Genomic DNA, 26,835 nt, shown 5'->3' with positions numbered 1-26,835 from the left:
CGGTAGCCAAAGGGAGACGTTTACATAGCTAAGGATGTTTAATGCTCATGGTGAAAGGACGCATGTCTGGGAGGAGAAAAATCACAATTAATAATAGAGCAAAGGTAATCCAGTGGGTCTTACAGGAAATGGGAAACCTCAGGCCGGATGGAAATCGCTCCCTGCAAAGGCATTTGTGTAACAAGAATAATGCAAATATGGTAGGAGAATGTGGCTCGGACATGGCCGCGTCGGACTCACCCAAGCAGTGCTGTCCTTCAGGTAGCAGCCCTTGTATTCGATGGTGTTGGGGTGACGGAGCTGTTCCAGGAACTTGACCTCCTTGATGATGTCCTGCCATTTCTGTGAAGTGGAGAAAGCGTTGCATCAGAGTCACCCGGACGTCCACTCGGGTGGTGGACTGCTGTGTTTTCACTTGGGTTATAATGTTTGGGGAGGGGTTGGTCAGGGAGGCTCTGCAAATGCAGTAACGACTCCCCTCCAGCAGAATAAGCAACATATATACTGTAGCTTGTTGCTGACATCTACACAACACGGCTACTTTATCCTTCTCATACTTTCATTATCCTCATAACATTACGGGCACATTAACTGTGTCAACTCATTGTAAGGGGGAAGTTTCATGCTGTTATTTTCTGGACATGTTTGCACAGGGACACTCAAAATTGAGTTACATTTCTGAATAATAGTGATTCATCATTGCCTTGCTATCAGTAGTGCATCACCCTATGTTTAAAACCTTAGCATTCACAGAAATAGCGTTCAGTGCCATAGCGTTCAGTTCAGTGATGGAGCTGCTAAATTTTAAAACCAGTGAGGCCGACCCCAGCTTTGGATTGGTCAAACTTCAGCCTTGTGCTGTTGCTCACCTCTGTCGTTTGCTTCCCATTGTAGGACATTTTCTTGATGGCCACCACCTCATTCGTGTAGCAGTTTTGGGCCTGAAACAGATACATCGTTAACGGCCAGAGGACACTCTCAGAGTGACAGCGAGGTGATGGCGGTGCTGGACAGGCCACTTACGAAGTACACCGCCCCAAAACTGCCATGGCCGATCTCTTGAAGGTCACAGAAGACCTCCTCGGGGTCATCCTTGAAGAAGAGGTTGGCCACCTCGGGGTCCTTCAGACCTTTCCGTGTGGACGACGGCATCATGGACTAAACAGTACCGTGGACTTCCACTCGCTGATCTCCGTCATCGACAAGCCCGGCATTGACCATCAGTGTCTACATGGGACAGCAGAGAAACCTCAATATGGACGATTGATTGAAAAATGTATGTGATTAAAATCAGAACCAGATAGGAGGTCCTGGGACATTGGACTGATGACGGTTCAAACATTCTATAAAAAATGGCATCCCACAAAAATAGTATTGATCAGGAGAAAAAATGTTCATGCGTAGAAGGATAGTGCATTGGTGGCAGCTTAATTTCATCAGACCTGCATCATCAATACAGTTTCAAGCACTTGGCATTCTGGGAAAATGCAAGGTGCATATAGACATACAAATAAATGTGGAAGATGTACATGTCACGGTGAGTGCGGGGGCGGGGGAGGTTCTGCGAGATTGGTGTGCCCTGATTTTCGGGGGAGAGGGGGATGTGGAAGAACCACCTCAGTGACCTGGAGTTAAGTGAGGACATCTTAAAAATGACCGGTTCTTGGCAAGGATTCAGATAGGCAGCGTTACAGTACCTTAAATCAACAAACAAAAAGGCTACACAACACAACAGCAGCTTCAAAAATACATGCGTGACCAAACACCTAAAGCGAGCGGAACACACACGTGACACGACGTAAAGATTACGAACCAGAGCGGCGAAAGGACGCGGCCGAAAATAAACAAGGCTCCTTTGTCAGCTGATTAGTCAGAGGCGGCACCCGGTGCGCAGAAGCGCGGCTAGCGAGCCCATAAATACGCATTAGCAGGCAGCAGAGCGGCCCTTCCCGACCTACGGACACGGCGCCGCCTAGCATGACTCTGTCTCTCTGTTGCATCATTTCATCTGCGAAGAGCTTCAGACGAAACCCAACGTAAGGCTTGAAACAGAGTCGGGAAGATATTTTTTAGAGCCACCCCCCCCTCAAGAAAAATCTTGGATGAAAGGTAGGGAATTTAAGAAAGAAAAATAGATGCATATATTTTAGGTGTATGTTGTTGGGAGTGGAAAAAATAGAAAAGGAGAAAAGGTCATCATTAAAAGACTGGAGTCACGTGACTACTCTGGGGAATCCACATCGCCCACCCTCCTTCCCGCAAACCTTTTAAATCCATGAAATGATGCAAGGAAGTAACAACAGGTTGTAAGAGCGCTCGGCACGGCGGTGCGATGGCCCCGCCTCCGGCGCTCACTGGCAGCCCTCCTGGAATGATGTGGCATCGGGGCGCCCGCGGGGGGCGAGGTGACGGAAGGGTCTGAGACAAGCTGAGCGAGAACGTTCATCAGAACGGCCAGAACATGACTGCCAGGTCCCGGGGGAAATCTGACACCCACGGTACTAATTCATTTAGAGACTCATCTTTACAGGAACTGCTACCAGGGCCGCCAGACCATGCTCGGGTTAAAGGTCCTGAGTTCTGCAGCAATGAGTGAACGTACTTTTGTAAAATATTGACCTTCCGAGGCCGAGCCACATGGATACAGATAAGAAAGAAAGACAAGTCTCATTAGCCCTGCTAGATCAGGTGGAGGTAGAAAACATGACATCATCTTTTGTCACACTGAGGAGGAAGGATTGCTAGTGTTGGTGGTACAGTGGCTCAGTGGGTCATGCCGTCATGACATGGCCACGATGTTCTGGTTTGAAGCAGGGCCTCCGAGTTTGTGTCTCTGTTTAGACACATGTTTTAGTGGCTTTTAGCTTTTGAAAAGGCTGCTACAGGATATGTGCCAGGTGTGCAGGGTTAACCTATGTGTGCCTTCCATGATTGGACAGTAAGCTTCAAACACTCTGAAATGAGTATGATGTGCAATTTTGCCAACATACCTGTAGGTGCCACTGTAGAGCACTAAACAGACGAGGAAACATCATTCTCACCCAGTATGGAGGCCAAATTTGCTACACTTTATCTGTGATCAAACCACATACCTTGCTTCTTTGACACAACTGCTTCATACAAAGTTCAGGAAGGACACACAGGTGTGGGGGATACATACACAACAATCTGCTAATTTTGGCTTACAACAGTAATTTACGATCCTCATTGGCAAGGCTGCTGTCTTGATAATAATATAATAATCCCTGAAGTTTGGAGACCAGCCGTGGTTTAACGTTTTAAATACCTTAAAAAGAAATGATGTCATCTGCTCATTCCTCATCATCTGAGCCGTACTGAGTAACAATGCATGGAATGGAACAGAGACTAATCAAAAAATACCATCAATCCTTTACAGAGGACATCAAAATTATCACGCTTTATAACATTATTCATCACTACATCAATTTCTTATTTATTACTAAGGCCTTGACTGAAACCCAATAAAAATATACTACTAATAAACTGTCAGCAAAGCTGTCAAACATTACCATTACCCAAAACTTAAAAAGCAGGAGGCTTGTGGAAAGGTCTTGTTAAACTGGTTATGTAACCGTATATCCAGTAGCTATATGTCTGCTTACAAATTGTGTCATTTTGTAAATACTTGGACAATAAAATCAACAAAAATTGGAATTCTGGAAATTTAGAAATAGTGGCTTTTTTTGCGTTTTTTTTGTGTCCCCCGTTTTGCCAGTGCAAAAAGGGGGACGCCTTGAAAACATCAAGAAGAAAATCTCCCCATGCCGCCGCCTCGCTTGCGGTGACTCAACGTCCCTCAGTGTTCCTGCCTCCTCTCTGCCCGCCCCGGTGAGGTCGCTTATCGGGTCGTCACTGCGCGCCTACTTACCCGCGAGGCAGTTATGGGGTTGTGACGCCGATTCGGGTGCTGATGTGCCTCCAGAATAGGTGGTGAGTTTGCTCTCCCTTGGTCTAGCACACCCCTAAAGCCCCACACACATCTTCATGTCCGGGAACGATGGGGAATCTGGGGAGGGAGGGGCACAGGATAGGAGGGGGGTCAGGTGCGCGGGAGTGTGTGAGCACGCGAGGTACGGTCTGGTCAGAGGAGGAAAAAGAAACAGCAAGGAGGACAAAGAAAAACAGGGAAGGAGACGACATTCTGAGCCCACTCGCTCCCATAAAAAAATAAAAAAATAAAAGCAGCAGCCCACTTGTGGATGAATAATTCTGACTCCGTTGCTCAAATGCTGTTTCGGGGGGGAGGGGATATCCTCAAAGGCAGTACAAATCAGCAAGGATCACGTCACAGGATGGCTAATACCGGACAGATGCTAGTGCTTCAACAGAACGAAGGTCCAATTTCGAAGCTGACAGCTTCCTGGATCTCTGTTAGCGGCCACCTGTTCTGTGATGAACTGAAATGGATTCTAATCCCTCAGAACGTGGAAAATGGCCACCTGTACCTCTGCCTATGGCTGGCCTGGGCATTTTTCAGGGTCCCCCTCATCTCAGATCGGATTCCCAGATGACTCAAGATAAAACCAGCAAAGATAAAGGGCAACTAGAACCTCAGCGACATACAATAGCTTCAGTCCAAATCTCACACGAGAACCTTAAAAACACTGGTTTCATAGATATTAATCATACGAGAAATGAGAATCAGGGCTAAAAAGCCAGAACCCCAGAGTTTCCTGGCTTAGGAAACTCATCCTAGAACAGGAGTATCACAGGTAACATCGTGTGAATGACCGCAAAGCAAGATGGACGGATACCCATCACCCTTAGCTACAACCCTGACCTATGCATGCTTTGCAATCCTAACATCGGATTTCTAAACTCAATAAGCTGTCTAGTTTCACCGAGAGTTACGCAACGTTGTTTATGTTGTTTAATGTAAACAACACTAACAAACGGCTGACGTTAACCTGCTGACTACATCTTATCCAGTAGGACGCAGCCTCCTCCCTAAGACTCCAGGCCCACAGGCCAACCCCAAAGCTGAAAAATACCGACGAAAGCCACCGAATGAAGTCTCCATTCAGCAAAGACTCAGAGGAATGCAGACCTGCGGGTTCTTGGTGAGGCACTCACTCGAAGAATTAGCCAGCGCCGCCGCTCTGGAAAATTGATGGTTCTGCTTCCTTGACGGATCCTCATGCTCGACGTACACGTGTCTCCCAGGCGCATTCATAAAATCGTTTCTCTGCTCCCAGTACGCACTTGGACCTCATTCGGTCATAAAACGCAAATAAAACACACCGCTGGTATTTCCGACAAATGACACACGCGTCATGCAGCTGACCTTCGCCCCTCGGGCTGATTCACCCTCATTTGTAGATTCATCAGCTGCTTCCTGGGAAATCTCAGCCACTTCTACATTTGTGTCCGCAGCCCTGTTTCCTTTCTGAAAGAACTCTCTACCTTCTGCACCGAGCGGAGTCTGGACAGGGTGTGAGGGCATCTGCCCTATGAGGGGCAGCTACTTCGAACACAGACAGGAGAGGATAAGCACATCTGGGGAGAAAACACAAGTTACAGAGACACATGGCTGTGCAACAGGGCGGTGCCAGATGTGGCTAGATGAGACTGTCACCGGAATCATGTCGAATGGATGACGGAACAACATGACGAGCCAGAGTGACGACTCTTCTCGGAGACTCGACCCCTCGGGCGCGAAAGGAGTGGGAAGTCAGGCTAAACGGCAGTGGGCGGAACCTCAGCTGATGGCCTCACCCGAGAGCACGGATGCCAGAGAGCTTGTGTCACCTGCACCCGGTACGTGCTCATTATGAAGCGAAACTGACAAAAACGGAAGTATAAAATAAAGCCACTACACACCCCGGTTTACGGAAAACACACAAGTGCACTTGCCTGTACACCGCATGTGAAACTCGCATTACCATCACCCGGCCATATCAGGCTGACCTTTCAGTACCGCCCCAAGCACACTGCCATCCACAGGTCCTCGACTGATTGATCTGATTGGTAGTGCACAGTCAAGCATCTTCCATATGCAAATACTTCACAATGTGTTTAACCATTAACCCAGAGGAAGAGAGAATTAAAAAAGAAACATTAAAAGAACAAAAAAAAAAAAAAAAAGTAGACAACAGTGGGTTTCCACCACAGGCCTGAAACTAACCCAGATTTCCAGCTGGGTGTACAAACAGATCAGTGATAAGTCAGCGCATCTCCAAAAAAGTGCTGCTTCATGGTTTGTACGGAACCCTCCTCTCGTTACGATGGGGGTGAGTTGCACAGGACCAGCTTTTGCTGAAGGAGCGTAAACAGAAGGAGGGGGGAGGTTCCCCTCAGTAATTTTTGCTGATCGGGAGGTGGTGATGGTGGGGATCAAACTAGTAATTTTACTAACTGCACACTTAATTGGTTGCTAATAAATTTGGGGAGGGGGGGGGATTTCCAGACCTATTGTTTCAGTCCTTTGATATATCCGCTAGAGCTGGGTGGTATGACCAAAAATTTATCACGGTATTTTCCAAAGTTATATCGGTTTCACGGTATACAACAGTATATTGATTATCTATTTATTTATTTATTTTTAAGTATGACTGGACGTTTACCACATTTTACAGGATCCATTTTTGTTTTACGTTTTTGCATTGTTCCCACATTAACTATATTATTTTATTATTAGTCATTGCACCTATCCGCTACCTTAATGATAACATACGGCTAACGTGTTTGTTGGCTAACTGCTTATAGATAAACAGCTAATGTTAAGGTGTGCGCCGGCCAAGTTAACATTTTTGATAAGTGTTTAATAGTTCAGTGTTGCTGGAACGTGAGCTTTACTGACCTCGTGAAATTTCTCATAAAGAGAAGATGCTTCGCCAGGTTTGACGTGCTACTTGACTTCGTCGCCACAACTCTGTAGCACGGTTTGCATAGAGGCTTATCGACATCCTTAGCCTTTCCATGCTCGTCTGCAAAATACTTCCAAACGGCACTTTTGCGTTTTTTTTTTTTTTTTACTAAAGCAGCTTGCGAAGTGCCTTCAACTGCAGCATATCCCATGATCGGCCAACTCGGTATGTGTGTGTTAACCTGCGCGAATGCGCTCAGCGGCTATTGAGAGGAGGGGAATGGGCTGCGCGAGTGTGTGCGTGTGCATGCGTGCACGCGCACCTGCACTGTAGTGGTGCTGTGTGAAGTGTGGTGAATGAGGCGAAAATCGCACAGTTGGTATCAATGTGGTGAAATTGAGTATCTAATCATATACTCATTTTTAATATCGATTAGTATCTGAGAATCCTTTTTTTTGACAACCCCAGTGTCTCATTATTTTCAACTCCAGCGTCAGCTATATCTTCCATTTCTGATCTTTCGAGTTTCCAGCTGCACCACTTTCTGAACGTTGTTTAGGCTATTTAAACCGGTATTGCGGTATAAAAAAAAATTCATATCATAACAATAATAAAAAACGGTTTTCGGTATGAACCGGTTTACCGCCCAGCACTAATGTCCGCCAGCGGTCCCCGGGTGGCTTTCGAATGCCATGTCCTGAGCTCACCCCTCACTGTGCCTGCAATATCGTCAATACAGCAAAGTTGCTTTTGTTACTCCTGGCCACTTTCAGGACCTGGATGTTAACCCTGGACAGCACAAACCCAGAACTGAGCGTTCAACAGATGCACGTAAACGCCAAACGCGGCATATAGCCAGGTTTTACTGCCTGACAGACATCCAGGCCACCGCACCAGACAATAAATGAAGATTAGCAGAGGTTGCAGGTGGTCACCGCTGTCATCTTGGCTTACCTTCTTTGCTGGCATTCGGCCTTCAATTAACAAAACGTCAGCTGGGTATTTCACATACAGGAGACACGCAGAGCCGCTCCCCCTTTCCCTAGTGACACCGACCGCCAAAACAGAGTTCCACTGTTTACACAACAACACGCAGAATCACTTCTTAATTGGACACTACTTATAGCAGCTACTGCTAGCAGGTGGCTTGCCAGCTATATCACAGACCGACGGCCTACCCCTCTAGGTGGTCGTGCTGGCAGGAAGTCAGTGAATTTCAGTTCACGTCTAAATAATAAAAACAGCACTCTGACTTTTCCAGCCCTGTCAGCGGTTTTGCAAGTCAGACAAACAAGACAGACAATTTTGGCCGGGCTGAGCTGTAAATAATGTTTGATGCTGGATGCTTGGTTCGGGGGAGGAGCCTCATGAGGAGCAGCGGTGTGAATCTATATGCGGTTCAGCGCCCGAGGACTGACCACCTCGTAGAGACCACCTCGTACAGACATCCATGTAGAGATGCACTGACGCCTATGACTAGACGGTCCAATTAGGCCACGTGGACAAACGTCACTAGAACACTCCAGGACCTCCTGGACACAATATAACACCGCAACTATGGAGGGTGACCAGTACACTCTTCTGATATGAAGACCAGATTGGGGCTTTTTCCGCTAAAAACCCTTGTATCTGGAGCCATAATTATTTATGCATTTTGGATAAGACCACCCAGCTCCTACTGTATGTCACTCAGCCGGCTTACACTGACCCAGCAGGAGTGACCCAAGACAGTGAATCACCCTGAGCTCCCCCCCGCTGATCCATGATGGTGCACGCTGGTGGGGGGGGGGGGGGGGTAGGGGGGGGTGGTATTCCAACTTAACTCTGACACTCCTGCTACTTTAGCGGAGAAATCTAGAAACTCCGACCAATCCGAGCAGCCCGTCCCGCTCGACCAACATCCGCCATAAGTCAAGAGTCGGTTTTAAGTACAGACCGGCCACGAAACACCAGAGGACAGGGGTGGACGCTAAACCTTATCAACCCTGCTACGGCTGCCATTTAACAGGCTAACACACCAGGAAGTTGACACGTTTTCTGTGCAGGGCGTGAAGTAGACAGGTGCACTCAGGCAGACCTGGCAGTGTCCTGAGATCACACCGTTCGAGATCTGCGAGTCAGCTAGCAGCAGTGACTGTCCAACAGCCCCCCCCCAGCATTTTTCCCCTCCACAATGTAATGGTATGGAAATCCATTCCCGTCCACAAAACACACCTATTTGCAAGAGAACACGTCAGTGGTCTCTGGATTCAGACAGCAGCAGCTCGAAGGGCAGGGAGTGCCGAGAGGTAAACAAGGAAGATGCCCAAGTTCCACGAAATTATCAAAGCAGCAGGATTCCAGGAATAAGCCGAAGGCAGCGCCGAGGTACATCACCATGGCCGTGGAGTCTCACTTCCTTACTTACGGGTTTCACTGCAGAACCCAGGGGAACGTGAAAACGATGCCGTCACGATTCGAGCGACGGCGTCAGCTGCGGCCGCTAGAAGAATCCCACGTGGCTTCTGGGAAGAGGTCGACGGAGGAAAACTACAAAGACAACGCTTGTGTAGGTCACAGATTGCTATCGTCAGGGGAGTCTGACCAAAGGGAAACGCCTGTAGGCTTCAAAGCCCAGATTCCAGGTTCCATCCCAGTGCAAATCTGCTTTTGATAAATCTGACAATTAAAACCGGTTCAAGACTGAGGACTTCTGCCTTTCATGAACTCCAATTTGAAAAAGAACAGCTTAGTTTAGTTTCCAGCATCGCAATTTCTGTGTATAAGATATACCCCTATACCCTGCACCCAGCGGTTTGACTCAGACGAAGCTCTCACAATAACCCCGTAACACAGCGGCATTTGCATTGTCAAAACAGGCTGTTCCTCACCGTCATAATCACTGCGGGCTTCTCTCCAGATGGCCCGACTGCATGGGCCCTTGACCCTGACCACGAGACTCCGAACCCCAGTCAGAGTCTCCTTCTCCCACCCAATCGCCTCAGGAGTGCCAGAAATCCACAAATTCAGATCCTCACTGGTTGTCAAATGCTGCAGACGAAGACAAAGTCCAGAAACTTCAACTGAAGTGATGCTTAAATAAATCCACATAAAGAAACCTCCAGCTGCATCTGTGGATTCACAGGCCATACAAAAGATGGCCTTCATTCCTGGACAAGGCCCAAGAATATGTGGACAGCCAGACAGCAGGCAGGGGCTCCGAAGAAGTCCTGACAGACATGAGGACGTAGGCCAGAGCTGGGGAGCATGGCTGCACATCTCCCGGGCTAAGGTTCGGGGGGGGGGGGGTAGTCATCAACAGGTCTGTTAAAGCGAGGTCTAAACGGCTTTTTGGCATACCGCAGGATTTACAGGGCTGTTGTTCAAAGTCAGATGCTCCATATTGTCAAGGCTTCATTCATCTGGCATTTTACGCTCTTTTGTTACTTTTATCTGGCTATACAGCTTCTTTTGGGAGGGCAGGCAGCTGGGACACGGGTCGGACTGACCGGCCCTAATAGAGCACCAGGACTTCTCTGTTCCGCTTCTACGTCTTTCTTGTTTTGACAGAAGCGGCAGAGAAGAGAGGTTGACTAGTGTTAAGGCAGGCCTGCTGAGAAGAGACGTTACCTGCTTTTCCTGCTCAGGAACGTGGCCCCAAGCAGGAATGGAGGGAGGGAGGGAGAGAGGGAGCCAGATTAATTGGCCGTCGATGTAATGGCGTTTAGGTGACTGGTTCTGCATGGAGGTGATGATACCAAAGATATGCCTGCAGAAGTGTGGCGAGTAGAAACATACTATCCCTTTACGGGAAGTTTGCAGTCACTCCAAAGTCAGGAAGAGGGGGACTTTTTCCCTCCAAAATATGCAACAGCTAGGAAATGAATTCAGCATAAGCATTCTGGGCTTGTCTGGTCAATTTGGAGAGAGGGTTCCATCTCACTCATTAAGGGGCTAATGGAGTTTCCCCTGACCTACCTAGTCAGCTGGGATTTCAGAGATCCTACACTGAGAATTTCTAATGGACCAGAACGAGTTGTCATCCTCACTTCCAGAGAAAGATCCATGTTCTGCAGAGCTTCATTCCTCAAGGCCGGACAGAACGGAAAACAGGGCCTCCGAGAGCCTGATGTTATCGAGCGATGAAGCACAGCACACCCGCATGCAGCTGAAAGGCAACCAAAAGAGGCCGAGCAGCCTTCTGCTGACCTGGCCAAAGACAAACGACACAGGCTTTAATTCCGAAAGCCCGCATCATTCCAAGCCCCCCCCCCCGAAAAACTGCCGGAATGTTAAAAATCAAAGCGTCACCAATATGCCACTTTAGAGACAGGACACCAGGCTAAAAAAACATGTCACAAGAACACTGGTTTTATAAAATAAAAAATAAAAATAAAAAATTACTAGTATCCATGGAAAGGGGGAGGAGTACAGAAAACAGGCTTGGTGTTGCCCTTTTTGGGGGTGGGGGGGAGGAAATCACAGCTGCAATTTCCAACCCAAAAAATCTGAAGCATATTGTACAGAGGGCTGTAATTAACTTCCTTGCACTGTGTCCCACACCCAGTGAGATCAACTTGCCAAAAATGCCTCCCTCAGGAGAGAGGGCTGAGTCCCACGCACACGCGTGCAGGCTGGGGCAAAGAGGCGGGAGGGACAGCCCCAGCTCAAGCCCACCACCCTGAACGACCTGAACATCCCGGGATGTCTGTGTACACGATGTCAGCACAAATACATGCTCAGCAACGCAGCACAGGGGCCGATGAAAACGAGCCCGCTATACTTTAAGATCCTACGGCCCAAAAAGAACTTATTTTGTCTGTAGTGGCAGAGATGGGTGGGTGGGTGGGTAGAGAACCCGCCTGGTAATTTCCCCCGTCACTGAGCGAAAGCTGCCAGGGCGGCCACAAACCCAGCTTCGAAATCCATGATTGGTTACCAATCCCGAACACAAAAAGGCCGTGGCCAATCAGCAAAGTCTGCTCTCGGCCGGGGGGAAATCAGGGAGCGCACTGCCCTAAGCTTGGGGCCTCCGCCCCCCTCCGGGACACCTCTACCTGCCTCCGCATCACCAGCATTAAAACTGGGAGGGGCTCAAAAGCAGAGCAACACACACAAGATGACGTCGCAGGAATCGTCAATGCAAACAACTTCAGCCCGGCTGCCCCACAAAGACTATCAGCACAGACCCATGATTATCGGTTTACTATAGATTCCCGAAAGCTGAACTGACCTGCCTAATTCAGTCCATTTTATGCCAATGGGGTGATAGTGTTTAGATGATTAGAGGAGGCCAACCCATCAACACGCCCCAGTTTGTGCATCTCCTTGTCACCATTAAGCATCAGGTATGATCTAACCTTCCAACCTGGACCACGTCTGACCGCGATACATTGCAGAGGCAGAACCCGGCGAAGTCCATTTAAGATCCGATGCCATTTGCTAGCGTGCTGAATATAGTAACAGTTCAGACGGTGTTTTAATTCGCTGCTCCTTCGCCAGTGTTTAAGGTGTTACTCAGAATTATGGGGAACGGAGCAGCTGTTGAGAGATTCTGGCACGTTACTGAGGCAGGAAGGAGAGCCAGCAGTTATGGGAACAAAACAGTGACCCCAGAACCCGAACGGAAACCCGGACTGCAGCCACAGCTGAGGTCAGACTCTTAGGGCCCGGCAGGTGGGTCACACCATGCCTGGCTGCCCCCCATCCGGTGATCATCACGCAGATGCAGACAGACCCCCAGCTGGGCGCGACGGAAGCATTTCTGCATGTCTTCAGTCCCCAGTTTGACCCCACACCATTCGGTCAGTTTCACCCACTGAAGGGGACACCTCTTATGAACAAAATGCCACCCTCTAGGTGAAAACCTACAGCCCAGACCAGCACAGTGACATTTTTGGATTTTGTCCTCAGTCTTTGTCTGCTGGGTATCAGAGCCTCCTACGTCCTCCCCGGCCATGAGTGACTGAGTCAGGACCATACAGGATGACATTTTGCTACTGTACTATCCTCATGCAAACCAGCAATGGCATGTCCGTCATGTTAGGATGGTGAAATCTCTTCCATTTCTGTTCTGTCCTTTTTCTCTCCTCACCATACAATACCCCCCCCCCCCCCCCCCCCAACTCACTCAGAGCGGGCTTGCTTCAGTGGTGGTCAGTATTATAAATAACTATGATGTCAGCGTCACACAGGAACAAAAATGCAAAAATGCCCCCAAGTCTCCTTCCCCAAGTTCTGCAGATACTTTCAGCCCACAGGTGTCACAGCCTTGTACGATGCCCTTCAAGACACCCAGCAAAATATTAACGTTCTTATTCACACTTATTTTCAAGAAAAAGAAGCGAGAGAATCTCTGCTCATTTCAATATCAAGAAGTAACACGGGAAGACAATTAAGCGACAGCAAAACGACAATAAATACTCCTATGTAAAGGGTATTTTGGCTTCATGATGTCCATTAATTATTAAATCTTGATACAATAAACATTGGAATGCCCTAGATAGAAGCTCTACCAGCTAAACAAGCGACAAAAACATTTTCGACTCCCAAGCTGAGCAGCATTCAACGTACAAAGTAAAATATCACAAAACATCCAGCAAAAGACACAAGCGATATTCGCACCTTATACATCAGGTTGTTTTATTTCCTTATTTAATTCCCGCTTTCATATAAATAAGGACCGTCGTTCACGGCATTGCCCTCCCTACGGATTAAAGACAAAGGCGAAGGTTGTCATTTACCTTTCAAGCGACCGGGAAGATTACGATCTTGACTTTTACGGATCAACTGGCAGAAAAACAATCCCTTAAGATAAAGCCGCCGGCCGCGACGCCCTTTTTAACGCCTTCGCTCCGACGTTAAAGCCCTCCGGAAGCGGACAGGTGCGCCGCTCAAAGTGCGTCTGCCGGAGGTTACGGGAGTCCGGCGCCGGACCGGGCAGCGTGTCCACATGGAGCCGAGCGCCAGCCGGGGAACGGGAACCCCCCCGGCACCGATCCCCGCTCCCCCGTCACCTACGGCGGACACCCCGGCCATCGAACTGACTAAGCTACTTAGACCGAGCTTTAAAAAGGAGAGCCGATGCAATATATTAAAAAATAACCCTCGCGGGACCATGTGCTGAAGTCATGTCAAGCTGTTGAAACATGGCAAAGGGGGGAGGTATAATCTTTGCGCTGTCGCGATGCAACACGAAATTGCACAAGTCAGTCGTCAATAGGCTCTACCTATATATTACTTATCTTTATTCCCAAATTTAAACATTTTTCCTGCGTTTTTTTTTCGCGACAAACGACCTGGGACGACAGAAGGAGCGCATACCGGCGCACAACAGGCGGCTGCGCTCAGGCAGCTATTAATCATTAATAACAACTATAATAACAGTGATAATAATAGCTGGGAAAACGGCAAGGGGGAAAACAAAACATAGCGCGGACAAAGCATTTGTGGGGAAGAAGAGACGCCGCACAAACTGCAAGAGGAAGCTCGCGTTTGGTCAAACAGCGGCAATAAGAGGCTTACGGGGCGGATATCCTATATTACAACCTGCCAGCAAAACAGAAACCCGGCAATGAAATTTTAATTGAAACAAGGCCAAACGCCCGGAGATCGTTATTTGCATGGGTTTCGACTAGTTAAACCTAATAAAAAAATAATTCTATATTCACACACGTTGAGAAACAAGGGGACGACGCACTTCTGCACTCACAGGATAAACTCGGCAGCCTTTTGTCGGCACTCCGGGGCTGACAGCCGCCTTCTTCATTATTAGGCGATTTCATTATAAATGGGAATTTCCAGCTTCGCGGCCAGCAAGAGTCGCCAGTCGTTCGCAAAGATCGGCGTGTGTTGCTTATTTTGGAGGGGGGGTTTCCTTTTAATTTGATTATTTTCCGGGCGGATATCGTATACCTACTTCAGCGTCGTTCGCGTCCCTAACCTCGGAGGATCAGGTGCAGTAAATAAACACGTTCCCTCCACCCCCCAAAGCTACCCCCGCCGTCTACAGCCCAACCAAAGAAATCGCTGGACAGTAGACTAAAACCTGCGTCCTTCTTGAAAATACAGTATTTAGTCTCCGATACCCCGCAAACAACCACCCCCCCTGGCTCGATGAGGCATCCGTTAACCCGACGGCAGGGTACGCGTCTCCGGGTGGACTGACCCGGCTAGATCAGGCTTCAGACCCCGACATTATATCTTAAAAGAAATAAATGATGGCATCTTCAACAGCCTTAATGATTTCGCCCTAAACCTCATGTTGCTGTTCCTGTATTTTCTCTTCTCCCCCCCTCATCCAAGTTCACGACGTAAAAAAAAAAAAGTTAAACGTCAGTTCGCTCAACGCTGGTATTTAATACAAAAGCCACTGCACATTGTACTATTTACTCTGTCCCTTAAAAATCTTTCGGGGGCGAGAAAAAGAAGGAAAAACGCATACTGACCACTCGTCTTCTGTCTCTTCACTTGTAGGAAGCCCACGTTTTTTTTCTCTCCAAAAAACATGAAGTCCGCCTGCGGCAATTGAGACTTTCGATTTGTCTTTCAAAAAATATAGTTTGACTTCCTGGCTGAACCGTAGATAGGGGTTTTTTTTCCACTGCACACGGGCCCTGCGACGCCGTGACAGCGGCTTTCAGACGGAAATAAAGAAAAGACAAGCAGGCGAACTAGTTAAGACGTTTGAGGACCATTACTTTGCCTCCTGCGACTCTTAAGGCTGAAACGGGACTCCGTCCGTCGCGTTTGCTCTTATCATTGCCAGTTGTCAATGCATCTTGGAAAAAAATAAATAAAAACGTTAGCGTACACGCTGCTCCGGTGGCTTATGCTCTCAAACTTAGCGGGGCTGCTCATGCAACGCGTCGCAATCAGCAAATGGCTAACATAGGCGTGTGGATTGCCTGGGGATGAGGCTGAAATCATCCACAAATTCCCCCCCATCTAATTCCGAAGAGTCCAACGCACAAGTAAAGCTGAGGTCGATTTGATCTCAATTTACCATTTAAAACGACGTACGGTTTTAAAAACCATCTACTTTTTGTTGTATAATGACTAGCAAAAAGGAAGCTGTAAAATGTTTCCAGGCTTTCCTGGCTATATTTAGTGTACTGATAAAATGACTGATCATTGATTATTCGACTCCTTTTCAAGACGTTTATTTTTATAAGTATGCGATAAAGACACTGAATCATCAAATAAATCTAGAAATAAATATACAAAACATTAATTGTCGAAATACTTTTTGGAAAATTATAAAATTGTATTGTTTTCTTAACAAAGGTTGGATTGTTATTTTTTCCAAATATTAAGGTATGACCACATCGGATGAAAACACCATACAGGTGAAATAACAGCAGTTTGTCAATAGCTGGACACTTATGTTCTACTGCCACCTGCTGTCAATATTTAGTATCGCTTATTTAATTATAGATATGGGTGTACAATTTAAAACGATTAATTCAACCTCTTCATATCCGTTACGTGCTTTAAAATTACATATACAACACAAATTCATAGTTCATTGTTTTGTTCGTGATCGCTCTATCTCATGCTCGCTTTATTTAGCTGATAGGCCTACAATATAAAAGGAGGTGATCAGAATATTGTGTAAATGTAAAATATTGTAGGACGGGATGTTTTCCTAAACCGTACGTCGTGTATGTGAATACATGAAATATTTAGCAAAATTAACATGTTCACAATATTTACTATAATTTTTTTGGAAGTTGGAAGAGTAAACTACAGTTCCCATGGAACCCCATGACAGATAGGCAACGTTCAAATAAAATAACAAATTGTCCTTAATGATATGTTAAAATATCTCTTCATAAGTTCATATTCAGCATAAGGTAATACTCCCTTTGTTTTGGTTTTTATTAATAGCGAAAAAGAAGCGGGAACATGATGAAAAATGCGTATTCTACTTGAGTACCATGCAGTAGATGTTCCTTTAAAGTGCCTTTTAAATTTTTTAATGTACATTCGTTTCAAGTAACTTTAGAAAATATAAGAAAAAAATAAAAGTGAAAAATTGTATGCAGTGTATATTTAATGAAGAAAAGGGGAAATGAGAATTTAAAAGTATATCATTTTTCTTTTTTTTCCATCAGGCAAAATATCGGAACGCCTACTCGAGGACCCTTGGTAGTTCGGGGCGCTGTTTCTTTTTGTTGTTTTAAGATGCATATATTCTGAATAGATACGGTTTATGGGGTGTTGTTTACATCCTTTATTTAAAATAATAATATTGATAAACAAAGTAAAATGGCTTCGACTTTGTTGTCGCCCGTGGTGGACTACTACAACGATGAGGAGGATCTTGACAGTATGGAGGATGAGGATGATCGGAGTTTCAGAGGGAGAGATTCGGAGGAAGGTATAGTTAGCCGTCGAGCGCGGCGACCGCTTAGCCAAACAGTAGTACTACCGGCTGCCCGGTTTAAAATAAAAAAACTTGACTTGCGTTCCTGAGTTTTGGAAATCGTTGATCTTTCTGACCGCTACCTTAGATTGTTTTGCACAGCATCGTTTAGATATATGATGAACCAGCCTGACCCTTGAATTGTGACTCTAGTTAACTCGTCAGCTAGTCAGTGTGGAGCTTAAAATCCTGTAAGACTGTAGAGTTTGGGTGTTTTGTACCTAACGGTGTTTAACCAATATAGACACTGGCATAAGAATGGCACGGGAGTGCGGGCGTGGTACAGTCAAATAGTCAGGCATCTTTTTAATTTAGTTTGTTGGTTTAAATGGTCATAGACCGTGATATGTTGTGGAACTTTACTGCTTTTTGACAGTACAAAATAGCTTCGTTTTACTTTCTCGTTTTCTTTAATAAACTTAGCAAAATTACATCTTTCTTGTTGCCAAATGTAAGGGACTTGTGATTTCTTGGGAAACACCACATCGGTAAGAACAAGAAATTAAATATATTTCCCAGAAGTATGAGCTTTAGAACCCTGTAACGTAGCGTTCTGAAATGTAAACGTGAAAAGAAGCAGAGGCGGAACTGACCTGTGTTAGGAGGCTGAGCGAAGCTGCCATTGGCTTTTAGGCTGCGGGAGCTTCGCGTCTATTGGATACGGCTGCTGTCTGTCAAATGCATTGGAGGCGTGACCGGTCTCCACAAACCTTAGTGTCGTGTGACCGGTAACTGGTCAAAGTGGCTGGTACTGGGTGGGCTGCTTAAACGCCTTACTTATCTGCTTAACGCCTTACTTTATTATTATCATCATTTTGAATCAACACCCTAACTACCTACCTTAATGCACTGCGGCGTGTGCATTGTCTCTTTATTTTTGTATTGTTATTATTAACATTGATTGCTGGCTAAATAACTAATAAGGAAGTGATATTTTCCCACGAATGGATTTTGGAGCCTTTTAACGCGCACTATGGTTAGTAAAGGTAACGTGGAGACACCGTATCCCTGCATTGCGTGATGACTCTGCGGCTTTCGCTAGTTTTTAAATCCCCCTTTCCGTCGCAGGCAGGATGGTAGATGGAGATCGGGCTTTGCAAACGTGCGTGACACCATTTCGTTTGCTACCCCTTTTTTTTAGCTCGTTGCAGTAGTGTGTGTCCCAGAAAAACCGTGCATGACGGACCGTGAAGCCGATTGTTAGTTAAATAAGTTTTAATGCAAGGCTAGTGCTATAAGTGGCACCGCCGTCCTGAGCTGAAATGGTCGTCTCTGGCTTCGTTGGGAAGACATTACTGACGATCTGACGTTATCATGTCACCGGACGAAGGCTGTGCATTAAACTGTAAGATACTGCACCTTGTTTAACTGCGTCTTCTATACGTGCCGCATGCTGTACCTATATATAGATATCGGTGCCTGCCTCGTTAATGGCATTTATGCTTCCTGATGCCGTGAAGCATAGGTTTCAGACTGTTACCCTGACTAAAATACGTGCCGATTAAGTATTCTGAATGTGTTATGTAACGTATTATGAATATATTTGGCTGTAAAATTGCGTTTGTGTACATGCACAGTTAACGCCGTGTTCCTTATCATGGGTTCATAATGATGAAGCGGGACAGATCGAGCTATTGAAATGTATCTAAGAAGGATATTTCCGCTTATAAAATGTGCGCTGGTTCTGTGTTGTAAGGCGATCGCGGATGAGTTGCTGGAAATGCACATTATCGCCGAAGGTAACTGGAGTTCGTGGTTCCTCGCCGTTTGTACTGAAAAACGGAAATATTTAATCGCTTTCGTTTCTACTGCGTTTTGTAATCCGTGTTTTTGCTGATCGGTTGCTCAGTCGTGAGGATTTTCCTCTTTGATTTGATGGTTTCTAATCTTAGGGAAATTATTGTGTGAAATGAGCCTGGCGTCCGCTGTCGGCCCGGTCTCCCGAAGTCCTTTGAGGGATTTGATCCAAGTAAAACAGTGTATTTGAATATAATCTCTTTAGCTCTGAGCCTTAAGATATTGACAAATTCCTCGCCGCAGTTTGTTTCCATTGACCCGGTGTTGTCCAGGCTAACGGTATGAAGTCTCTGGAGGGATAGTCGGAGTGGGTCCCTTTTCCATAGAAAATGAGAGCAGACTGACCGAGATGAAGTTCCCTGACACTCCCATCTCTTTTGGCAGACACGGAGGATGCCAGCGAGACTGACCTGGCCAAGCACGATGACGAAGACTATGTGGAAATAAAGGAGCAGTAAGTGGCCATGTCCCAGTGAACGTGCGTCCCCTTTTGAAGCAGATTGCCAAAACATGTCATAGAAACAGCAGCTAGCGTGGTGGTGAAGGGTATGAATTTGTGATGTAACACTCACCAGCAAAACCTGTTATAGCTTTGATAAGGTCCTTTACGATTTGGCCCAGTGAAATATATGGCTGTAGAAAAGGGTGATGGAGGTGAGCTGTATTTCTGAGTGATGGTTTCAGCCTCCTAAAATGCTTTAAAGGCATAATCCCAACCTGCTGTGCTCCAGTTGGGTGAATCTGAAAATCTGGAGTGGGCTTTTTCAATGGGGGTGGCTACAGAGCGCCAGGATCTACTGCCACGCTTGATGGATCGGGCTGCCAACTAGGGATTCCTGCCAAGCGCTTTGTGTAACTGGGGCGTTACAGATTTGGGTGGCATTGACCATGGGGGTCTTCTGGGCAGGTCGTCCTACATCCCTGATTTTATGTAGCTTAACCCAAGGGTTATTCTTTGAATTGGATCAAATAATGTCTGTACTGAGTTCATTGTTTGTATGTGTATATGTAGATTATATAACCTCCCCCATCCCTGACTCTGTTGATCAAGCAGTGCTTAACCGTGATCTTTTTTTTAAAGGATGTACCAAGAAAAATTGGCATCTCTGAAAAGACAATTGCAGCAGCTCCAGGAAGGTAATGGGAGAAATACCTGTACTAAGACCCCCCCCCCCCCTTTCCGAATTCAGCAATACATAGAGTTAATGCTGCTCAGCACATCAGGCGTATCAGTTACCTGATTACTGACTTGTTAAATTGTCACAATCTAAAACTTATGATTTAAAATTGACAAAACATTTCTCGCATCGTATAGACTTTGTTCCAAAGTAGCAATTTACAACTTAGTCAAATTGTCGGAGATGATACATAATTAACATGAAGGGCAATCAGCAGCTTCTTACTAAGACACGATGGCTTTTCCTCTCAGGCACGCTGCAGGAGTACCAGAAGAGGATGAAGAAGCTGGATCAGCAATACAAGGAGCGGCTTCGAAATGCAGGTGATGCAGGGCCTGCCTGTGCCTCCAGGGGGCACCGCGAGGCAGCTAGATGCATGCCTTTTTAGATTTGGCTTCTCTACTGTAACCCATCAGAAAAATTAATTCTGTGCTGATGACTATTGGAGCAGTAAGTCTGATGAAAATTTGAATAGCCTTCAAGAGAGGTGCACAGCCTGACTAGTAATTATCCATTGATGCTGAATAATATCCACCAAAGAGTGCCCTGCAGAATTAATCTGATCTGTTATATCTTTCTCTCCAGATCTTTTTTTCCAGCTCGAGGTAAGATTGTTTTGATTATACCCCACATTTTATTGCGTACCAGCATATGCTTTTTGATTTAGCTTCATTTTGGGAATGAACCAAGCCCTTTGTAACGTGATGTGCTTGTAAATTTTTTGTAGTGTTTTCTAGTCTCTCTCTGCCTGCTTTGCCCTACAGACTTGCTGTGATGTTGTTGTGTACTTCCACACCACCAAGTTAAAAGTTCATTGTGAGCAGTTTAAGTGAAGACCCAGCCACAAATCGCGATTTACCCCCTTACCCGATCCGGGCGTCTGATTTGTGGTGGGGGAGCATTCAGGATGCGTCTCTCTGTTATAGACCGATCAGGTGGAACGGAATTACATCAAAGAGAAGAAGGCCGCAGTCAAGGAGTTTGACGATAAGAAGGTGGAGCTGAAGGAGAACCTAATCGCCGAGCTGGAGGAAAAAAAGAAGATGATCGAGAACGAGAAGTTGACCATGGAGCTGACGGGAGGTAGGAGGCACAATGAGCTAATTGTTGGGTCTGCTTTTCATCTTGTAGGTTTTTAAGAGGGTTTAGCTGCCCTAGATGTAGTCTGTTTCTGCTGTCAGTGAGGTTCTTCTGCTAAAAAGAACATGGTCTCAAAGTCTTTTAGAATTAATGAGCTTTTCCCAATTAAAAGGTGGGCATTTGAAGGCTTTGCTGAGTAGATCTTGTCGGAATGTGGATTCTCTAAATGCTGAATAAGTTTTTTGTGAATGAGAGTGGATTTACATGTGACCATAGAAGCTGGTAGTCCTTCATCAGTACCCCTTGGTTCTTAACCTCTCCTGTTCCTCTACCTAGATTCCATGGAAGTGAAGCCAATCATGACCAGAAAGCTAAGGAGGAGACCCAATGACCCAGTTCCAATCCCGGACAAAAGGCGCAAGCCCGCTCCAGATATCCTTCGTCTCTGGCCGGCAGATTGCACTGGTGTTTTCATCTATGTTCAGATCCATTCAGACATTGTTGATGGTTGTCCAGTTTTCTGCCTTGACCCCCTGCACCTCAGTTAAACTACCTGCTCACAGAGGAGCAGATAATGGAGGACCTTCGCATGCTTAACAAGGTTGGGGAATCGATCTTCATCTTAGATCTGACAACCAATGTGAGTGAGGTTTGTTTGAGCTCTAGCAAATGTTCCAGAACTGATATTTATGTATACCTCCCCCCCAGCTGAAATCGCCCAAGCGTCCAGGTACGTATTTGATTTTTAAATTTATCTGTTAAGCATTTCTGCTGTGGGTGAATGGTAGCTTGGCTAAAGCCACCACTGTAGGTTTACTTACTCTAGGCAATCTGTACGGTGCCCAAGCACGTTTGACCCCATAGTCTAGTTTGTTTGCCTAGTGTGTTCGCTCTGTGGCGTGCTCACAAAACCATGCCTGGGCTCGGGTGAAGAGGTAGGCTTGGGCATGGTTCAGTTGGACTTGGATGTGAGACATAACATCGGTGATGCGACTGTCACACTCATGCACACATTTACGGTATTCAAGAACTGGACCTGGAAGGAACAAATCTGGTAGGCTGTACAGATTGGGTAGCGACAAATAATTAATAAACATTGTGGCTAAGGGATCACTTTGGTCCACAGCAGTGTTTTTGCTGGAAATTTAGGCTGAGTATCTGGGATCAACTCGATGCAGTACACAAAAACTTTGAGATATCTGGTAAAATAGTCCCTTATCTCTTTATGTGTGCAGTACAATTAAGTGAAAATCACTTCGTTGCACATTCGATAAATCTAGAAGTGGGCCATGTGTCATTGCGCCCGACTTCATATAAGCCACAAAATAAGGACATTAATGATAAACTCCATTGTGCTGTGCGATAGCGCTTTTCTTCCTGTTTTCTTCAACACAAAAAGTCGCACAGTGATGATAAAAGTGCGCTCTGGCCCGGAACGTTAAGCACAATGTGAGAGCAGACCATTGGGGCTGGGGGGGGGGGACAATAGTGCTCGGACACGATAAGAGGCAACCGGGCTAAATGTGCGTATGCTCTTAGAACAGTCCCCACCCTCCCAACCTGAAGCATGACACGGAAGTCTCTGTAATGAATCATTAAAATAAACCAGACTGTATGGCAGAACAGAACATACCCCCTTCCTATGAAGTCCAGATGCTTCAGGCTCGCATCACATCAAAGGGCAGAGTAAAGTAAAGTGCCCTGGGGTGACTAGCAGGCCAGCACTGCTCCTCGGGCCTCCGGAGAGCCTCCTGGGGCTCGCAAAGCTAACTTCTCCTGCTCGGATGCACCTCCATGCACCAGCTTCGCCCTCGTCCCCAGAGCACCTTCCCAGCACACCCCTGGAGACGCCGTCCCAACGATATGAAGCCCGGATAGAGGAGGGAAAGCTCTACTATGACAAAAGATGGTAGGTATTTATTGTTGCATATTTTATTTATGTATACTTATGTCATTTTGGGAGGGTTTAATAGCACAGTTGATTTTTGGATGCGATTCTACCACTTACCACTAGATGGTGCCATTAGCTTTTGGGAAAAAAAACTGTTTCAAGGTTACTTTGTCATCAACAGCTGTGGACACGTACATAGTGAGATGAGACAACGTTTCTCCATGGACTGCGAAGCAACATACATCACCATATAACAAAACAGAATGTGCAACAATGATAAAGACACTAAACAGTGCAACAATATAATAATATAGGGCTGTGGGGTATTGAGGTACTTTCTGCAAACAAATTAAAATATAACCAGCATAATGTAAGTGTCAGAGAACCATCTAGCAGCATGATGGATATTGGTTATTGCATGCAAGGCAAATATTGTAGCATCGGTTGAGTGTTAACACATCTGACATTATACACTGTAGATGAGATGAAATGTGACCGTACATACTACACACGGAGTGATTTGGCAGCCTTTGAGTAAGCATAGAGTTATCATTGCCAGAACATAACTCTGCCTGTTGTAATGGTAGTAATAGACAGTAGGTAAAGTGTAAGTGCCATTGTAATGGAATTATTGTGGAGTGCATGGTGAGGTAGCGTGCTAGAATGGTAATTGGCTAGGCAGAGATTTTAACATGAATTTGCATTAAGAATTCTGACGGCTTGTGGTATGAAGCTGTTACACAATCTGGTGGAACCAGCACGCCTGCTTCGATACCGTTTACCAGACGGCAAGAGAGAAAAAAGTCCATGTGGAAGGTGGAATCGGTCTTCCGCGATTTTGCTAGCGCGGCCGTGGTAAATATCCCTCAGGGCATGTAGGGGGCACCCCAGTGACCACCTCCGCTGCCCTCACTATCCGCCGCAGTGTGTTGCAGTCTGAAACCTCGCAGCTGCAGTACCAGGCAGTGATGCAGCTGGATAACAGGATTTCAATAGTTACCCTATAGAAGGTGGTGAGGATTGGAGCCGGGAGCTTGGCACTCTCTAGTTTCTTTATAAAGTGTAGATGCTGCAGCGATTTCTTGGCAAGGGAGGCTTTATTTAGGGACCAAGTAAGGCTGCCCATGATGTGGACACCCAGGAACCCCCCCCCTTCAGCTGCACCATCAATTGTGAGATGCGGGTGGAGGGTGTTTGTGCTTCTGAACTCCTTTATCACCTCTTTCGTCTTTTCAACACTGAGATTATTGCACATGCACCAGGCAACAGGGCTTGCCAGCTCTTCCGTGTATGAAGGGATTATAATGCTTTGCTAGTTCTGAACAGCAGATTATGATCAGTGTTTTCTGGTTGATGAGATTTTGCAGCTGGGGAAAAGACATTGACCTGAAGAGCTTGCGACCGCTGTGCAGAATTAAGCACTTATTTTAGGAAATGGGGGGGAAAAAGAGAAAAGCCTCGGAGCGCCGTTGATCACAAGTGTCTTCAATGAGTGCCGATAATGTGGCTTCAGAATATGACTACGCCGATATTGAGGGAGAGGGCTGTTGGCGCACAGCCTGGCAACTCCGCTTAATCCATTTTGTCGACTGTGGCACGGTTACAAATGTGGTTGAGGTGTGGAGACTGCGTCTGGTGTGTTTCCGGGCCAAAGAGGGAGACGTGTCTCTCTTGGATGATGGGGATCCAGCCCTTGGGGCTGAATGAACTGATAACTGCGATGGGGGAATGGGGGGGGGGCGTGCAGCAAAGTGGGGGTGTGTTTGTTTGAGGGGATCATGTGTCCCTTTATACTCGAGTCTTCCCCCATCTACAATCGGTCCCGATAAGCATCTTCAAACGGGTTTTTGTGTTATTTTTTTCTCTCCTGCTCCTCCAGGTACCATAAGAGCCAGGCTATCTACCTGGAGTCCAAGGAGAACGCCAAGATAAGCTGCGTCATCAGTTCGGTGGGGACGAATGAGGTGAGGAGGTGTTTGCTGGTCGCCCCGGTCCTAAGCCTGTCGTTCGGTGGGCAGTGCACTCCTACCTGCATTTCTGTGTCAGATCTGGGTGAGGAAGACGAGCGACAGCACCAAGATGAGGATCTACCTGGGCCAGCTGCAGCGGGGGGCCTTCATCATCCGCCGGCGGTCGGCCGCTTAAGGCTTCCTTCCCCGTCGCTGTCCCCCCTTCCCTCGGCGTGAGAAGCCCCCGTCAGAGTACATCAGTACGGCCTGCTTTACACATCCTCCCCCCCGCAGCTGTGAACTTGGCCTTGCTCCTGCTCCTTGCCTCCCGTCCCATCGGTCATGCTGACTCGTCGTCTCCCCCCTCAGGATGGGAATAGGAATCATGAAGTCGCTCACTATGAATTTGCAGTTGTGGATTACTATGGTTACAGATGCTGACATCTGTCACTTACGATCAATTTTTTAAAAAATCTTGTCTTATGTCTTTTTTTTTATTATTATTATTATTTATCCTGTGAGAAAACATTTACTTTTGCCAGCCATAGTATTAAATAGCAGGTATTATGTAGTTTTCTGACATTTGAATTTACTTTTTAAAAGTTTTAATTTTGGCTGGGGAAAATAAAATGACTTTGGTGGAAGGGTATGGGACTTCAGCGCCTCCTTTTCTGGGTCTGATGATCAATGGTGTCTCCATGCAGGCTCACATAATACCTGATCTGTGTGCATGTGAAGTTGTTGAACTGTAGATGTTACTTATGGAGCAGAGCTCCCAAATGAGGTCACATGATTTATTTATTTTTTTTAATACTGTCCTCTTCACATCCTGGGACTTTGTCAATGTGGCTGTTAAACTGAGTCGGCCATTAAATGAGACGCCTGGACTGGCAGGATGCAGGAACCCATCAGTGCGTGTGGGAGCTGGATCCCGATTTGACAGGCTTCTCACGACACTATTAAGCATGAGCCAATCCCAGCCGTCGCTCAGGATCGCACCTTCGTCATCGAGATGAGTGCTGAGGTCATCCTCTCCCCCAACCAACGTGGGACCTGCCATTGGTGCCCAGGCTTACTTTTGGGTGGGTGGGTGAGTGGGGGGGGGACCTTTTTGATATCACTGTAACCCTCCCATGGAGCATCTGTGAAGTGTGTTTTGCTGAATGTGTAAAGATGCGCTTGTTCTGGTTCTGGATGTGATATCTTGGGGACCCGAATGAGCCTCTTGGTCTGAAAGTTTGTCTTTTGGTAATCCATGAGAATAGCTGCTCTTACATGTTACACAGTACAGCAGGACTCGGACTCTAATCAGCTGGTCATTGATGTTCCCAGTGTGCTCCCAGTACCTTGACTTGTTAATAGGAACGGGTGCAAAGGATTCAATAAAACGTAAGCTCCACCCATATAGAGTGGTTACAGAGACAGCTCCACTCTTGCTCTGGGGGGGATGTTGTAAATGTGTCTCTTTCCTGCCATTTTGGACATCATCCCCCCTCCAACGAGTGATAAGCTCATGTTTTTTTTTATTGATCTGCTGCATATGAGGATCTTCTCCCACATCAGTCAGTCTTTGGCTTGATTGCTTGATTTCACAAAGGGGGGGGAGTGTTTCTGTGGCCCTAATATGAGTTTGTTTCACGTCTGAAAATAATGGATTTGATTCCTTCCCCATGCTTGTGGCGGTTATCATGGCAACCCCCTATTTTGA

The 26,835-nt window shown here is 46.4% G+C and overlaps 2 protein-coding genes across 7 annotated transcripts in view; one reads left to right on the top strand and one right to left on the bottom strand.

Annotated features, from left to right (window-relative positions):
• The window catches only part of taok3a (TAO kinase 3a), a 32,865-nt gene extending 17,079 nt beyond the window's left edge, over positions 1-15,786 (bottom strand). The window contains exons 1-6 of one of the 3 annotated variants that reach the window (XM_023812391.2): positions 15,254-15,786; positions 3,890-4,027; positions 3,287-3,335; positions 1,024-1,227; positions 870-941; positions 241-342 (exon numbers count right to left, since the gene is read on the bottom strand). In XM_023812391.2, the coding sequence (XP_023668159.1) occupies positions 241-342; positions 870-941; positions 1,024-1,155 (306 nt within the window). In that variant the 5' untranslated portion in view covers positions 1,156-1,227; positions 3,287-3,335; positions 3,890-4,027; positions 15,254-15,786. The remainder of the gene's footprint in view (positions 1-240; positions 343-869; positions 942-1,023; positions 1,228-3,286; positions 3,336-3,889; positions 4,028-15,253) is intronic. The other 2 variants (XM_023812388.2, XM_023812392.2) reach the window with 2 other exon arrangements.
• Positions 15,787-16,921: 1,135 nt separating this feature from the next.
• On the top strand, positions 16,922-25,776 carry suds3 (SDS3 homolog, SIN3A corepressor complex component). Of its 4 annotated transcripts, none has more exons than XM_023812396.2 (12): positions 16,922-17,187; positions 19,414-19,483; positions 20,111-20,166; positions 20,459-20,530; positions 20,793-20,812; positions 21,134-21,290; positions 21,624-21,719; positions 21,827-21,888; positions 21,996-22,017; positions 23,091-23,196; positions 25,058-25,142; positions 25,225-25,776. In XM_023812396.2, the coding sequence occupies exons 1-12, from the start codon at positions 17,076-17,078 to the stop codon at positions 25,321-25,323; spliced, it is 957 nt and encodes a 318-aa protein (XP_023668164.1). In that variant the 5' UTR covers positions 16,922-17,075; the 3' UTR covers positions 25,324-25,776. The 4 variants fall into 4 exon arrangements, with proteins under 4 accessions (XP_023668164.1, XP_023668167.1, XP_023668168.1 ...); XM_023812399.2 differs by lacking the exon at positions 16,922-17,187 and adding an exon at positions 17,992-18,218; XM_023812400.2 differs by lacking the exon at positions 16,922-17,187 and adding an exon at positions 17,993-18,208.
• Positions 25,777-26,835: the final 1,059 nt, after the last annotated feature.

Source organism: Paramormyrops kingsleyae, chromosome 2, assembly GCF_048594095.1.
Source record: "Paramormyrops kingsleyae isolate MSU_618 chromosome 2, PKINGS_0.4, whole genome shotgun sequence".
NCBI lineage: Eukaryota > Metazoa > Chordata > Actinopteri > Osteoglossiformes > Mormyridae > Paramormyrops > Paramormyrops kingsleyae.
This window is presented reverse-complemented; position numbering and strand designations above follow the sequence as displayed.

Excerpts from the sequence above, each read along its gene's own strand:
- suds3 (XM_023812396.2), top strand. The coding sequence starts at position 17,076 with ATGGCTTCGACTTTGTTGTCGCCCGTGGTGGACTACTACAACGATGAG. Across the intron at positions 20,167-20,458 it reads ATTGCAGCAGCTCCAGGAAG|GCACGCTGCAGGAGTACCAG; the intron begins GTAATGGGAGAA and ends TTTTCCTCTCAG. Across the intron at positions 20,531-20,792 it reads GGAGCGGCTTCGAAATGCAG|ATCTTTTTTTCCAGCTCGAG; the intron begins GTGATGCAGGGC and ends CTTTCTCTCCAG.